Source organism: Vidua macroura, chromosome 1 (genome assembly GCF_024509145.1).
Source record: "Vidua macroura isolate BioBank_ID:100142 chromosome 1, ASM2450914v1, whole genome shotgun sequence".
NCBI classification, from domain to species: Eukaryota; Metazoa; Chordata; class Aves; order Passeriformes; family Viduidae; genus Vidua; species Vidua macroura.
The window spans coordinates 135,114,750-135,131,163 of NC_071571.1; the positions used below are offsets into that span (position 1 = coordinate 135,114,750).

Here is a 16,414-nt window from a genome sequence, read left to right on the forward strand (position 1 = left end):
GAAGAAAGCTGAGGAGGGAATGGTGATGCCCTCTGTCTTCGGGAAAGAAGATGAGTTCTGTTCTTGGACCCTTGGCCCCAGGGGAAAATGGGGGGGACTGTAGGCCCAAGATGAGAAGCTGAACTGTTGTATCTTTGGGTCCATGGCAAAGCATCCTTAAAGGAGCCCTATGAGCAGTCTGTCCATGCACGGTGGTGAGAGCACTGTGACATGGAAAGGAGAGTGTCACACTGGCAGATTTTTTCCGGGCGGTTGCCCTGTGTGACAGGGAAACACAGGAGGTGGCAACTGTGTTTCCTGGGGGGTCTGTGGCGCAAGAGAGACCTCTCTCCCTTGATAGCTTGAGTATTGATTATCTGAAGGGTGGTAATTTGATCAGGAATCCCGGGTGATGTTTCATGGTGGGTGTTTTTGGAAGTTGGGAGGAGGAGGGGTGTTTTAAAAGGTCTTCATCCTGGATTTAGTTTATGTGTTTTTTGTGTTAGTAGTAGTTTAATAAAGTGTTTTTTCCTTTTGTTATTAAGCTTGGGCCTGCTCTGCTCTGTTCCTGATAACATCTCACAGCATTTATTTAGGGAAGGTGCATTTTCATGGGGGCGCTGGCATTGCGCCAGTGTCAAACCATGACAGTACTGAAGACAAAATTTACTGAACTCACAATTCATTTTGAGGAATGAGAATAGAGGACTTACAGGTTCACAACTTAGTAACTTCGGCCACTTGAAGAGATTTTCCTGTCAAACTGTGCCTGATGGTATTATGAGAAAGAGTAGTCCCTTACTGTCTAAATTGCAACCAGGAACCTTTATAAAGACATACTTTTCCCATCTTATTTGGGTTTGTGAGATGCAGCAGAATAGTTGCCAGAATTAGAAGGTGAAGGCTAAAACCTCTGCAAAGTGTGAAGCAAATTAATCACATTGATTGAGCTACATGTCATTTTACAGCTTCTCTGTTTCCAAAATTCTGACTCTCCGCTATTGTTTTTTTCATTCTCCTTTTGCTTGCTAATGGCTTTTACAACAAGGAATCTGGAAAATTCCTCCTCTCCCATGGTTCTGCAGAACCACAAAATTAACTTTGCTGCATGTGAATATTTATTTCTATGTGGTCTTCATTTACACTCAAATGTGAAGAAGTGAACAACGGTTTAAGCATGTAAATATCCAAAACTGAAATGGAAATTGCCAACCTACTATTTATCAGGGATTGATTTAAGCTTCCAATTGTTTTTTTAACCTTTTGGATGAAGAGCTTCATAATTGATGGCAGTTAAGTTTGATTTGTTTGCAGTTTTGACAGTGAGATTAGGAGAAAGAGAGTATTTTGGAAACAGGATAATAGTGTTCTACTACAAATCTGCACTGATCTCTATGTTTGAAGTAGAAACAAAAAACTTTGTAGAAGATAGCCTTGATGATAGTGCATTACATTTTGTCAGTTTGAAAACAGCCTTTGAAAATTGCTGTTTGTGTTTAGTTACTACAAATTGCTGTACTACCCTTAAAGAGGGTATCTGATGATGCTGTCCACACAGACTTTATTAGCCTGCAATCTCCCTTGCTGAATATTTTTTAAACAGGGGGCATATGGAATCAGAGTTTATATCAGATTAAGATTAATTCAGATTAAATTCAGATGTAGAAAATTTATTACTTAAATGTCAGCATTTCAACAGTCTGTGTAAGGAGAAGGTAGCCTGACTCCCTTGCAGAATAGGGATAGGCTGGATTTGGAAGCTAGGAGATAGGACATAAAGATTAAATTTTGTCTACTGTAGGTTGGGATAAGAAAATAGGGTGATGTTAAAAGAGGTGAGAAGTGTGATAGGGCTAATAATTGCAGAAGCACAGATAGAAGGAGGGGGAAAACAACAGAACAATACAAAGGCCAAGTTGAAGGTGATGGGGTGAAAATAAAAGCTGTAAATCAATATTATTTGTGAGGTGAAGTAGTTTATAGTTGATTTTCTAGTCTCTGATTGCTGGTATCCTGCCTAGATACCCTCAGGAAAAATAAAAATAAAGTTCTTGTCTGTTACTTAAAATGTTTGCTATGCTCATATGGTGTCATCTTTTACTCTCTGTGAACAGGAAGGAGAATAGAAGCCTTGGTGACTTGATAGTGATGGTAACTGGCTAAACAAATCCTTGTGACCTTCCTAGCAGAAGTGTTCAATGAGGGTTTAACTTTCAAAGGAAAATTATTTTAAGCAATAAAAGAGATCACTTGAGATTAGTAGATAGTTAAGTAGCTGTGTTCACAGAAGGAAAGAGGCAATGGAGAAGAAAATGGAGGAGATTTATAATCAAAAGAACAAATGTTGGACTGTTTCCAGAAGAAGGAGGCAAATGAAGGAATGTTCATATCTGATAATTAGTGAAAGAAGGCAGGTTCATTTCTTGTTGCTGGCCAAGACAGTTGAGTCAAATTCTCCTGTTCATTGCTTGTAGTATGACTATTGCTCTTCCTCGTGTTATAGGTTTTCCATGGTTACTTCATCACAAGGCAACATTGGCACCAGCCTTTAGTGGAAGGACATTCAGTGGCCCTAAAACTCCTGGTGGCAGATGGGAAAGCAAATGGGTTCTGCTCCCCAGTGTTGACTGTGCTTCAGTTGGTGACATAGGGTGATAGGGAGGATGCATGAGGTGGGATGGAGCGTGATTCAGGATGCAATGATTTTATGGTCTGTAGCACACACTACTGTGTATGTCTGCAGCCATATGTGTTTGTAGCTGGTTGAGTGGTTCGGGTTCCTGATACATTGGTATCTTTATTTGTGGGGGAAGAGGAAAATGAGGGGAATCCAGTGCAGTCTGAAACTCATATACAGTTCTAAGTCATCAAGTAAGAAATACAGGGAATATATGGCCTGGATACTGAGTGTATACCTGGTTCTATATTCTTATATTCTTCTTGGTCAGGAACGGAGGAGTTCCAAACCTGAACTAAGTTTTCTGTTCATGTACACATATCATACTCATGTACGTTGTTACTAGCCTGCCAGACCAGCTTGGGACTGGAATGTTTTATATTAAACCATGTGACCTGATTGTGCAGGCGGGCTTGTGATTCAGAGAAACAGCTGCAGTGTGAATCCTCATACAAGAAAGCATATACAAAGCTAAGTTTGTCTGTGTATTAATCTATCCCTTCATACATCATGTGCAAAGCTATCATGCTACCATCTATAATAACACCCTGAAAATGATTTCCATGTGTCCTTTTTTCCTCTGGAGTATGACTTTGTGTCTGTGTGTATGCCTGTGTGCAACTGTGTAAATATTCCTTGCTTCTTTCATGTTACACATGTAGTGACTAACAATGTGCTTGCTATTTTCTGCTTCTGGATCAAACAGTAGATTTAGGCTTTCTTTTCTTTTTTTTCTCCCCATTTTTTTAACCAGGAACGTTTTAATCAATATTTTTTTTTTCTTTTTCAGTAATGGATTTCATGACAAATTTCTTCCACTTTTGCTATAGCAAAAGTAGGATCAGCAGGAGGCAGCTATACCATAATCACTTTGAGCTCAATAAGGAGATCTTTACAGGCAACTTTGTTCTTATTTCTTAACGGGATTTAGAAGCTCAGCTCTTTAAATTCTCGCATATAACACTGACATTTTGAGGGTGTGTTTGGACCAAGGAGTTCAAAGAGAAGGAATAAAAAAGAAAAGCCAATATGACTTTGTTTTTTACCTTGCTGCAGGAGCAGTTTGTGCAAATCGCCTATAAGCTTATTGACCTGAATCTTTGACTCCTTGTTTTCTCTGGATTTGGCTGGAGTGTAGACACTGATAGAGCACTGATAGAGGTGATTGCACAGCCCTCGGCTTTGCTTGGCACCAGACACCACCCCCCTCCCTATGCCTGACATTATCTTTCCCTGGCAATACTTCTGTTCTGCTGCAGCTCATATTCCTTTAAATTTTTTAGATTATTTTAATTAATTGTATTTTATTTATGTAGACTTTCTGACCAAATGAAGGATTCTTTTTGGTAATCAGAGACAGAAGAGGGCATGTATCTATTTTCATGTCCTAGGATAACTAGAATATGCATAAGAACTCACACCACTACTCCTTCCAAGAATTCAGTAGTTACCTTTTACTGACTTGTCTGCATATTTGTGACACTGTTGGATTCTCATATTCCCCAGAGTAAGGGTTCCTTTGTGTTTATCCGTATGACATTCAGCTGAAACAACTGTAGAAGATGAGGCCAGAGGATCTCTTCACTCTCTACAAGTACCTGACAGGAGGCTGTAGTGAGGTGGGGTTCAGTCTTTTCTGCCATGCCTGCAGTGAGAGGATGAGAGAAAATGGCCTTAAACTGAGACAGGGGAGAAGATTAGGAAAACATGTTAGAAAAACATTTTTCACTGATAGGTATTAGGGTGGTGAGGCACTGGAATAGATTGCCCAGGGAGGTGGTGGAGTCACCACCCCTGGAGGTGTTCAAGAGGTGTCTGGATCTGGCTCTGGATGATGGGGTTTAGGGGTTACAGTGACAGTGCTGGTGGACAGCTGGACCTGATGATCTTAAAGGTCCCTTCCAGCCCTGACAATTCTATGATTCTGATCTTCCATACTTTTTGTCAGATGCTAAATATGGACAAAGAAAAAAGGAGCTTCTCTGATAACAGCCTTTGAATATGGCTAAGTCAGAATTAGACTGGATCCTAACAGGGTGAAAGAGGATATTTTTCATCTGAACATCAGCACTTGCCTTGTGCTTTACCTCTTATGGTTTCTCATTCTTTCCTGCTACTGGAGCTCAGAGGACCACCTGTTTTCTTTCTAGAAGGGAAAAGAGATATCTGAAAAGATTGAAGTGATTTCTTTTTTTCTTTTTTTTTCACTATTCACTAGAGAGCATGTAAGGGCTTCCAAAACCAAAAGTGCAAGCTTTTCTATTCTGTACTTTTTTTTTTTTTATTTACTGCTAACCCATATTTAAATGTGTCAGGCTATATGTTCAGTCCTGAATAAACATATGCAGGTATTAGCATCAACTTTAGTTGGGTAAAAATTTGACCTAAGTTAAACAAGCTAACCCTTCTTCTAATCAAGGCATTGAATAATTGGTCATGAAGCAGAAAATTATATCTCAAGAAGAAACTAGAAAGCTATTTTTCAAGAAATAAATACAGAGCCAAATAGAAAACATTATTTTAACTGAACAGAATTAAAAAGTGCAAGGAACACTTAAACAGCTTACTCAACTTTAAGCAGTTTATCAAAGCAACTCCAGCCTTTTCAGTCAGCACATTTTGGTTTTCTTAAGAACAATGAAATTCTGAATTCTATCTCAGTGAGGGATATAATTCACGAAGGGATTATTTGGTTACAACAAGTAGTGTAATGTCCTCTTTCTATAAAGTCACAAAACTTGGATTGACTTAAATTTGAGGTCAAATTTGACAGAATATGAATTGCAAATTATTAAGGGTAATCTTCTTTAAAATATGGGATGCACAAATGACAAATTTCACCACATGTTCTTAGTTCAGGTGTACTGTACATCTGTTTCTAATTTTGTTTATAATGAAGGTCCATTTTGTCTCTTTCTTGTCTTACTTGGTGGCCCTGACAAAAAAATTTTGAATATGTTTGAAGAATTCTAAAACATGGCTGAAAAAGTTCTTGTCAACTGAGGCCCAAAAAGCAGACTCACTCTCAGGTTTTGTACTATATGGGTATATTTGCAGTAATTTAACTGAAAGGATCAGTAAAAATAACTAAAGCAAATGCCACAATTATGTCATCATTGGATAAATATTGATAAGACAAATATTATTGCTGGAAAGAGAAAATGAAGCACGAATTTTTGACTGCTAAGTCTTTTTCTTGGGTTTGACTCACAGAAGCCTAGATTGGTTTATTATGTGTAATATAACATGTATGTGGGAACAGACCTGTAGTGATAGGGAATTGGCTGCTTTTGATATTGAACCATCTGAAGGGTTGATTATTTCAAATAAAAACATCCAGTTGTTTTCAACAAAGTAAATTAAGATTTCACTGTGTAGGAACAGGTACCTATTGCTACTATTTATGTGTGCGTGGATGCGTATGATGCGTGGAAGTCACATAGAAACTGGATTCATATATGATAATGATTCCAGCTGCAAAGTATAAAATGAGGTGTTCTTGGTTGGATGAAGAATTCTTACAGGAGATTGAATATTTCTACAGTAGGGATGGAACAGAATTCTTATATAATTAAATTGAAATACGAACGTGCAGAAGAGCCTTCAAACTTAGAATTGGAAACTTGTTAGAATTCCTCCGAAGTAATCTCTCTGTTCTGCTGCAGGCTGGTCTAGAATCTCATAGATTGTTGATTTCCATTGAAATGATTTTTGAAAATTTTATTAAGCAACAGTCTTTATTTGTGGCATGTAAATATCTTTTAAAATATGCTTCTGCTGCTTTTCTAATCAAGTGCTTAGAGCTATGTAGCTTGAACCCCAGGCTAGCACTTGTATATGTCTAATAGAGTTCTTGTATTTGAAGTTTTAATAGGGAAAGATTGAAAAGATGTGAGACTTTTTTTGCTTTTTTTTTCAATTGATAGAAGCTCTTGAGTAGCCAGTGTTTCTGAATTATGCTCATTTGTAGTACGGATGTTTAGAGTTTCTCCCTAAAAATTAGAATATATATAAATATGTATATACATACACATATATACATATATATATATTAAATCCATTAATAAAAAGAAAGTCAGGAATACAATTTAGAGAACACTTTTACTGTTCTGCAGGAAATACATTTGAATGAGTGATCCTTGTCTTGAAAGGACTTCAAAAGCAAATAGTGGTGATAATGAGAACATATCAAACATGTAGAGAAAGAGGAAGGCCAGACTCAGTCTCGATGAATGTGCTGCACAGCAGTGTCTTATCCCAGGAGAAAAGTGCTGTAGCTGAAATGGTTAGAAATAATTGACACTGCTTTTTAACATGATCACTGTGCTGAAATGTAATGTGTCAAGATGTCATTTCATTAAACAAAATGGTGATTTTAATAGGAACCAAAATAGTTTCATACCACTGTTTTGGAGAGCTAAAGGCTTGCACATATGTGGGCACTTGCCAACACTTGAATATTCACAGACTGATCAAAAAAATTAGGGAAAGAGACAATGCACTGTTTCTGAGACTTGCTGGACAAATAATTCTAGGAGTGCTTAGGGCAAATGGAAGCATACAGTTATTTCAAATGAGGTTTATCCCAGGAGAAATTATGATTGTTAATCAGCATGACAGAAAACAATAATTGCTTGCAAAGAAGCAAAGTATTGAGGAGATTAATATAATCTGAAATAAAATGCTGTAGGTTAGCTTGTTCAAGTGCTGGTTTCTTTCAGGTATGTTACCAAATCGATCATCTGAGGGCCAGATTTTGCTCATACTTTCTGTATTTGTCGAGTAGGGTGTCTCAGTTAATTTTTATGGACTTCACTGAAATTATTTCTGATATGTACCAGATGAATTGATAACTGGTAGTAACAGCACCAGATTTCTTCCTCTCTGTATTTCTCTGTCTTTGCAAGGCTTGTAGAGTAAACCCATTTGCATGGCACTGTACCCACTGTAGTTGTTTATCTTGTCCTGGTATCATTTGGCAAATATGACAAAGTGTGGAAACATCCCTCCCATATTTTTTGTGTTTTTATTCTCACAGTTCTATTACCATTCCGAAAGCGTATATATATTTTTTTTCATTATTTTATAACCAGAATGATTTATATCTGCAGAAACCTGTATTGCCACTACAATTATAGTTAAATATATACATAGAATACTTTAAAAAGAGATAATACACAAGAAGGTTAGTTAAGGCCTATTAGATGTCATTGGTATTCTTAATAGTGTGTGCTGCTAAAAAGTATATTACATTGAATGAATTAAGTATTTGTATTTTAAGTTGTATATGGTTTATTTCAAAGTTACTGAGTATGACTTTTGAAGAGAGGTTCGGTTCCTGGCAACAATCCTCAGCTTACAGTGTGTTTCTTAGGATTCAAGAGCAGGATTATCAGTGTGTGTAAGCTCTGTTACTGGTTGCGGGCATTGAGATAAGGCAAATAACAAAGGGCAGTTTTTGATTGCTGATCTATAGTTTCTGAAGCTCTGGCATCTAGTTCGTATGTATAGTCTCAGAATCCTTGTTTGGTTGGATCTAGAATTAACTGCCACTGTAGACTTTGGCAGAAAGGAGCAGGCCTCCTCCCCCTTCACAGCCAGTCACACTGGTCTGTCACCATCCATGAGGTTATGTCAAATCAAAGTCTACAGTGAGTGACTCCCCAAGTCTTCGCATTGTGTCTATTTTCTCTTTTGGCAATACAGAGTGCTACAGGCTTTGCAGCAATTTTTTTCTGAACTGATTTATTATAATTGAGAAGTGATGTTTCACTCTGAACAGCTGTATGAGGATGTTAACAATTTAAGTTTTTATTTATGCTGCCAGGAAGAGGGAAAACAAACTGAATTTCTAACTTGTATTGTTCTCTCACTCTAATAGAAGCTGCTGTGTGCTTTTTGTGACTGGTACAGTCCTTCACCCAAAGCTATTTTGTCTGATGATAAAACCATGAGTGTATGAAGCTTGCACATTTTTCATCTCTTTTATGACCTTATCTTTTGTGAGCGGCTCCTGTGAAGGTATCCTAACTATAGGAAGCACCTGGTAAACATACATGATATCTATGCCGTGATAAGCAGTTGCAAAGAAGAAAGTAGACCTGTCAGTTCTGAACTGTTCATTGTTAAAAATACTTTGTTGATTTAGCTGATTGCAAAATACATTATAGAGTGCCTAACAGCTGCTATAACCTTCCTAGTCAAGAAAGTTCAATAGTTATATTGTACAAGACTTCTGTAAGAGCCTAATACTGATAGGAACAACATGGATTAAAACAGCAGGATTGAGAAGAACTGCTAACCCATGTGCTTCTATAAAATACCACAACTACTTGTGGTACAAGCTGATTAAGTACAAATTGGGAAGTCTTTAATTTGTTAAAAAGATTAAAGTGAAATTACTTGTTAATATTCAAGTCTCTTTTCCTACTTGTCAGCGTTGTCAGAGAAGTTGGAGTTCTCTCTCTCATGCTTCTGGTAATATGTCTCTTTTTACAGTATTCAGATTTCCTGACCAACTTTACCACCTTGAATTACAGTGAATTGTCTATTAGATAAACATTAGGCTATTTAAACCACATTAAAAAAAAACTTGAGCTGTTTTTGAATGCTGTCAAGATGAAGGTCAAGATGAAAATTCTATCCATGTTACATATTGAAGTTATTTGAATAAGACGGGGTTTTGTTCCCTCTTGGTTAAGCAGTATTTTGTGTATTCAGCATTTCAGCATAAGTCAGAGATTTGTTTCCCCCAACTTTAGCTGACTAAAGATAGGTTCCTAGTCTAAGCTGTGTGTTTAAGAGGATGATTCATTTCAGCTCTCTCAGACACCAAGAGGGGTCTCATATCTCAGGCATCCTAGAATAGGATAAATCACTCAGGAGGTTTCTTTCTTCCCTGCCTATAGAAGTGTCTATGTAAGTAGTCTGGACTAGCTTAACTTTCAGGCATCTAAGGTTAGAGGTGATGAGTTCTGCCAAAAGTGAAACTTAAATACCGAAGTAGTGGAAATTCCAGTAGATTTACTTGACTCATGACTGAACATAGTTTATGGTATTATATGTGCTTACTCATAGAAGTATTTTTTCATGCAATGGTCATTTAAAGGACAGAATTCGCTTACCAGGCTTGGTTGCTAAGAAGCAACTGCTTAAACCTGCTTAAACAGAAGCACGTTTTGGTTCATTTGAGAGTACTTACACCACTCTTTGGTGTTGATGGGAAAAAGTTATTTATCCTTTAACTTAATTACAAAGTGTAATTGAGCAGCAAAGTAAAAAAAGAGTGTGAGAAACCCCAAAATAATGGGATTAGAAAGGAATCAACAAGTTAGTAGCAAATGGGTAGAATATATAGGCAAAGTGTATTTGACTGGACTTGGAAGAAATAAATAATTAATGTCTTGGATCCAGTTAAATGTCTACACCTGTAAATTGAAGAAAAATGTAATCAGTTGGAAAATAAATATAAAAAATAGACTTATTGAGAGACTGAAAAGTAGTCAGTGACTGAACAGAAAGAGTAAACAATGGAAAGAAAATAAATTCTGAAAGGAAATAAACTCCTTTGTGTTAAACAAATGTTAGCTCCTAAAATAGCTTTAAGTATGGGGAAAGAAAAGAAAAAATGCTTGGGAGATGTGCTTTGTTATCAGCTCTTCTGCTAAGCCTCCTTTTGGGTCTTTAAAGTTGCAGTGTCTCCAGCACCAAATGGATTGTCTTGGTTGCACATTTCAATCTGACATTGATGCTCAATTGAGCCTGGGATAGACTTCACTCCCTGGTGGATTTGGAAATTGACAGAAATGTACCATTTGTTGGTTTCACTAGCAGATTGGAGTAGCTTGAGGGAACAGGAGAAATCAGTGTGGTGATATTTCAGGTGTGTAATGCATGCACTTGGCAGTTGGGAATAATAGAAAATATCAATGAAAATAATTGAGAATACTTTTAGATGCAAAGCAAAGTTTTCCTTAATGTAAATTCTACACATATTATCTACTCTATTTGCACAAGACATGCATTAATTTGTTAAAATTTGACTGTGAAAACCATGTAACACTGTACTTCATGAAACACTGGAAAAGCAAGTTAATGGAAATTTAAGTCATCTACTAACATACATTTTCAGATTTTTCCTCATCTCCCAGATGCTTAATTGCTGTGTACTATAGTTTTTGTACCTTAGCTGTCGTTCTGTCCTTTTACTTTTCAGCCCAATCTTTTCACTTAACTTTGTCCTCTTTTAATGCTAATAGTTTCATTGTTTATGTTCTGAAATTTTGCAATTGCAAATTATATTGCTGAAATGTGCAATCTAACACCAGGTTGGCATATATTATAGCCTGGAAGAACTTAGTATTTTGGAGGTTCAATTGTCCAATTATCTGTGCTTCTTTTCTGTCTAAAAGAATTGCTATTTCTAGATTTTGGTGTTATTGTCCTGATTTAGTACATACAGATCTGTTATATACAGTAGAAGAAACACATTTGCATTCTATACAAAGAACATTCTAAGAACTGTCAGTGTTGGTTATATTTCCAGTCTTGAACTGGAAAACAAGAATTGCCCTTGCTGTGAATTGCTTTCCAACATTTTCAAGAAAACTGGCATTGATCATGCCAGGTCTGAACTTAGGAAAAATTTCTTTTGTGTCTCCACTGAAACACAAATTTTTGCTGCTTTAAGTTGCTATGAATATAGAAAAATCAAGGTAAAGTTGTCGAATAGGTTCTTCAGTCCACCCAAAGGAAGCAGAGGTCTGATTACTACAAAGTAACTATACAAATGCTAATTCAAAATAGGCTTAGTTGCTCAAAACAAATAATTGCTAAAACTGCTTAGCAGAAACTTGATAGCTTTTTCAGCAAATGAGTATATTAGGACTTTCTTCTGAAAGATAACTTCAGATTGAACTGAAGCATATGAACTTCAAATGCCTGGCTACCATTATTCCGTCAATTTAACACAAAAATTATACTAGATATTTGTGTTGTATTCAAGTTTTATTTTACACACTACAAGTGCATATGAATATTCTGGACTATGTTTTTAGTACCACAAGTTCACTGAACTATAGTTTTGTAATCAAACTCTGGAGTGATTATAGTATTGTGTTTGTGTGAGCAGTAGTTTATCAGCCTTTTAGACTTCATATTTGAAAAATTGTGTTCTATGAATGCAAGGAAGAATGTGTTGTTATGAGACGTTACATGTGCATGTGAAGTTAATACTTTATAGTGTTTGTATATAATCATGTACTTGAAAACTCTGGGTCACAATCTTATCTGGTATAAATATAGCTCCAGTGATAACGTATGGGGATCTGGCATAGTTTGTTGTAATCACATTTCTTTACCTATGTTGCTAATTAAAGCTTTTGTTATCATGAGTGGGGAAAAAATTCCAAGTTACTGCTTAATTGCTGTTCTTTTTGCTCCTTCTTTGGTCTCCTGTTGTTAAATCAAAAAAAGGTCTGATTTTGCAGTTCGTAAAATACACAGTATTTGTTTTTCTAGTGCGGTTACTTTTTGTGGGAGATCATTTTTTAACAAGTGTCCTTCAAGTTTGATAAAAAAATTAAACCATAATCAGTCCTATTTGACTGAAGTAGTTAATTTTGTAGATTTTGTTTTCTTTCAGTTCTTCTTAGTGTCTTTCCATGCATGAGTTTCTTGGATAGGTTCGTATTAAAAAAAAAATAATCTACAAATTAGTAAAATCCAAACCTGGAAAAACCTTTAGAGATGTGTTACTATGGCCAGAGTGTTTTGTGTTAATACCTGAACCCCTCATCTTCAATGTAGTTTTCACAGAAGCTATTTCAAAGTATTTTGTCATGGAACTTACCTAGTGTATTTGTTTACCTGAAATAACTGCCCTTTCAACAAGCAGTTCCTCAAATAAAAATTAAATGGTCATCTGTAAAAATTTAATCTTATCATAATTTTCTGTGTGTCCTGTATATGACCTTGTTGTGGGTAGTAGCAGAAGGCAGACAGACATTTTCAGGTACTTCTGAATGGTGAAAATCGAGAAATTCATCAGAAATGTAGCATTTCTTTAAGTAAAGCTTGATAGGGAAAAAAGTATGTTAGGGACCTGCTGGTATTTTATGACTTTAAGGGCAAATTCCTTAAATGCTGAAATACCATGGATTAGCTTTTCACTAGTTTTGTGAAAAAGTAAAATGTTTAGTGGACCATATTTTTGTTCTGAGTGCCATTTATTTGCAGCGCATAAGAAACATTCAGGTGTCAATTCAAGAAAACCCATAACTGAAAGCAGATGTTCCAGGGAGGTCACGAGCTGATTTCTTTCTCTCCTTTGTACATGCAGACTCAGTGACTTTATGTGCTTTGTTTTACAGAATTAAGTGCACGTTGTGATTCTGTTTTTTAATCACATGGAGTAAACACTATTTTCCATTATTTTCTCTCCATGGAACTGGAAGTACTGAATGCTCAGGGCTTTTTTTGAGTCAGTGGGAACTCACAAATGTTTAACATGTCTAATATTTTTTTTTCATTTTCTGTTTATAGAGATGCATAACTTTTCACTTAGGCATGTAAGCAGTTGTTTGGATATTACAGGAACTTTGCTTTAAAGTCACTAATGGAATATATCAATACTGTATTTTTTGATGGTTTTTCAGGCAGTGAAGGAGGCATCCAGGAGGCAGCAGAATCTGATGGTGATGCAAGGTCAGAGAAACCAGGGCAGCTTGCTGTGGAGACTGAAGATTGGGATGGGCCAGGTAGGGAGAAACAACTGAAAGCCAAGAGAAATATTTTGAACTAAACTTCAATATTTGTTAATTTCATTATTTTAGTAGATTGTTGTGCTTTGCATTTATTTTTAAGGGACTGTCTCTTTTATCATCCTTTGTGTTCCAAGATATTGACAGGTAAGTACTAAGATGACATTCTTGTGTTAAAAAAATGGCTTTTGTTACACTGTTTTGAAAATTGTTAAACATAAAATGTCTTATGTACTTGTTTGATGTAATGGAAAATTTTCTTGCTGCTCAGAATTTTAGGATTAAAATTTCTCAGTAAGTTCTTTCTTCCATGATTGAATTAAGGGAGAAGCACTTCTACTCTGTTTTCTGGGGTCAGAAGACCACACAGATGCTTTGGTCTCTTCTCAAGCTCTGTGCCAACATTTAGCAACATGTTTAGCTTAACAAATAGGTATGATGTCTACTAACGTTTTCAAGGAGCTTTTTTTACCTGTTTGAGCCTGATAGAAATCATTTAACACACCTGATCATTGGTTTCAGTGGAAAGAGAAACTCAGACTGCAGTCAATGGAGCGTTAGAACTTCACATTAAAACAGTAATTCAAGGTAACATTTTCTGCTATGTAAGTGAAGATGGTGCAAGCATAACATTGCTAAGATGTAATGGTAATATGACAATACTTTCAAGTATCTGTTCAATATAAATATGTAAAACCTCTCTTGTACTGTCAAAGTACCTAAGGCAAAGGGGTAAATTGTATTTCTCAATTAGGCAATTCTGCAGTTGAATGCAGTGTTTTCATGGGCATGGACTTGGGAATAGGCCTTAAAAATCCATTATATTGACCATAATTTAATAAAAGTGTTGCAAAATGTGGATCTGAAGCCAAACACGCTCTAGCAATAGCTGTATCTCTTATGGAAATTTTCCCTCAAAAGGATGAGCACATCAGAAGAGAGTTCCAGAACCATTCTATCAATAATTTATAATGCAATAATAATATTTCATTAGAAAAATTCCTATATTTCAGTCACATTTTCATCCTTGCTTGATTTTGCAAATTACTGTATGCTCTTCATGAAGAGAAGAACAAAACTAATGGCAATTTTCTGAAACCAGTAGCTGGAAAATACAATGCAAACAAAAATGAAGACATAGTATATCTAATTATTATGATATAATTTAAAATGTTTTTCATGATAATACACAAAGAACTTGATATTCTATATAAAGCACTAATGGTGTTAGATGAAAATAAGGTTTAGTATCACACTACTGTACATGTAATATAATGCAAATTATATTGTGGAAGTAGCAGAGTGGCCTTTTCTAGCTGCATAGCAGATTTAAAGGCTGTCAGTATTTATCATAGGATTTGTTTTGAATTTCATTATAAATGAAGTCTATCTGAAATTTGTAATATTTTGTTGCATGTTTTTGTGTATTTCAGCATAGTTGAATGTGCATTTTGTGGCCTGTTACTGCTTTTTATATTTGCTACCCTATTCAGAAGTTTCTGAGATCTTTTCTGGCACTGTGGAGTAAAAGGAGATATTTTCATTTTGTTGGGAAAAAAATCAGTTAAACAGTAGGATGAGTGTATTTCGTGTAATATTTATTGATAGCTTTGACATAGGATAAGATGGAAATCAAAGCTGAATGTGGGAAAATTTCTTTTGAGTTCTGAAAACTGATGACCACCTGATATCGATGTATCAGCATCTATATTTTATTTAAATACTGGTTTTTACAAAGGTATAATACATATGAAAAAAGAAATGGCTATATACCACATCCCATACTCTTCATCACACATGAAATGAAGTTGGTTACTATTGACATGGAAGAAGAAGCAATCAACAGAAGATCATTTTCAACCATGCAGTACAAAGGTAACGCCTTCAAGGTTTTTGGAAAAAAACAGAACAACAAAGCATGAAATATTTTACTTTTTTAGGAACATATTTTAGTGCAGCACAAACAGAGCCATCAAAAACTTTGATTCAGCAAATTTACCAACTGTCAGTAAAGGCACAGCCTCAAAGGGCAGATGATGATACATTCTTTATTATCTGAGCTGCCTCTGGTCTCCTTAGCTTCTCTGGTAAGGAAAGTTCCATCTCTGAGAGGTGGAGCCTCTCAGGATCCAACAACTGTGTTCTGCATGATACAAGTTGCTGTCAAGTGATAATGTGAACTGTGACAACTCAGGAATTTATATAAATATAGAGTGGTTTTGTTATTTTAATATTTTACATCTTTTTTTAGCACTAAGGGAACATAGTGTGACTTTCAGAGCCAGTACTTGTCAGGAACTGAAAAATTAATCTTCTGGCATTAGAGTTTTATTTTGTTTGAAAATTTGCATTGTTAAGGGCTTCACATGCATTCTTAAGTCTTTGTAATTAGAAAAGTTTTTGAAAAAAAAATCTAAAATGTGCTGTAGCTTCAAAGAATTTCTGCTGAAGCACTATTTCAGATTAGACTCTTGTGACCTTCATTGACCATCATGGAATTTCTACTCTGTGTAGACACTTAGAGGGTTACCTGAATGTGTTTCAACTACCCTCAGTTTTGACTGTTATTTTCTTCAACTTTTAAAAATTCCTGTTCAGTGAAACTGCTCTGAAATAATGGAAACTTAAGTCAGTAGACTGTATATTAACACACAGTGAAGGGCCTGATCCTTTTTCTGTAACAGCCAACAGCAAAAGTCCAAGGAATAGAAAGCAAGAACAGCAAGACTGGGTTTAAATATATTTTATGTAAAAAGACTTAGTTTTTAAATGTGAAAGCAGAGGTTATTTCATGGTCTTATGTCTGCTGTTTGCCTTGGTACATGGAGTTACATAGTTCTGCAGCTTTGTATTGTTGGGATGTCAGTGCATGTGAAGGCAGTGCTTTAAGACATAACAAACAGAAAGATCTCCTACATGGGTTCTACAGATCATCCATCATATTAAAGAATATGATCATTCTGGTTTCTTCTGAATGTATGTTTCATGATTCCATAAC

The 16,414-nt window shown here is 35.8% G+C and overlaps 1 protein-coding gene across 1 annotated transcript in view; it reads left to right on the forward strand.

Annotated features, from left to right (window-relative positions):
* ZFPM2 (zinc finger protein, FOG family member 2) overlaps positions 1 to 16,414 on the forward strand; it is a 308,446-nt gene that overhangs the window by 59,956 nt on the left and 232,076 nt on the right. The window contains exon 3 of the mRNA XM_053994830.1: positions 13,312 to 13,413. Coding sequence (XP_053850805.1) covers positions 13,312 to 13,413 — 102 coding nt within the window. The remainder of the gene's footprint in view (positions 1 to 13,311; positions 13,414 to 16,414) is intronic.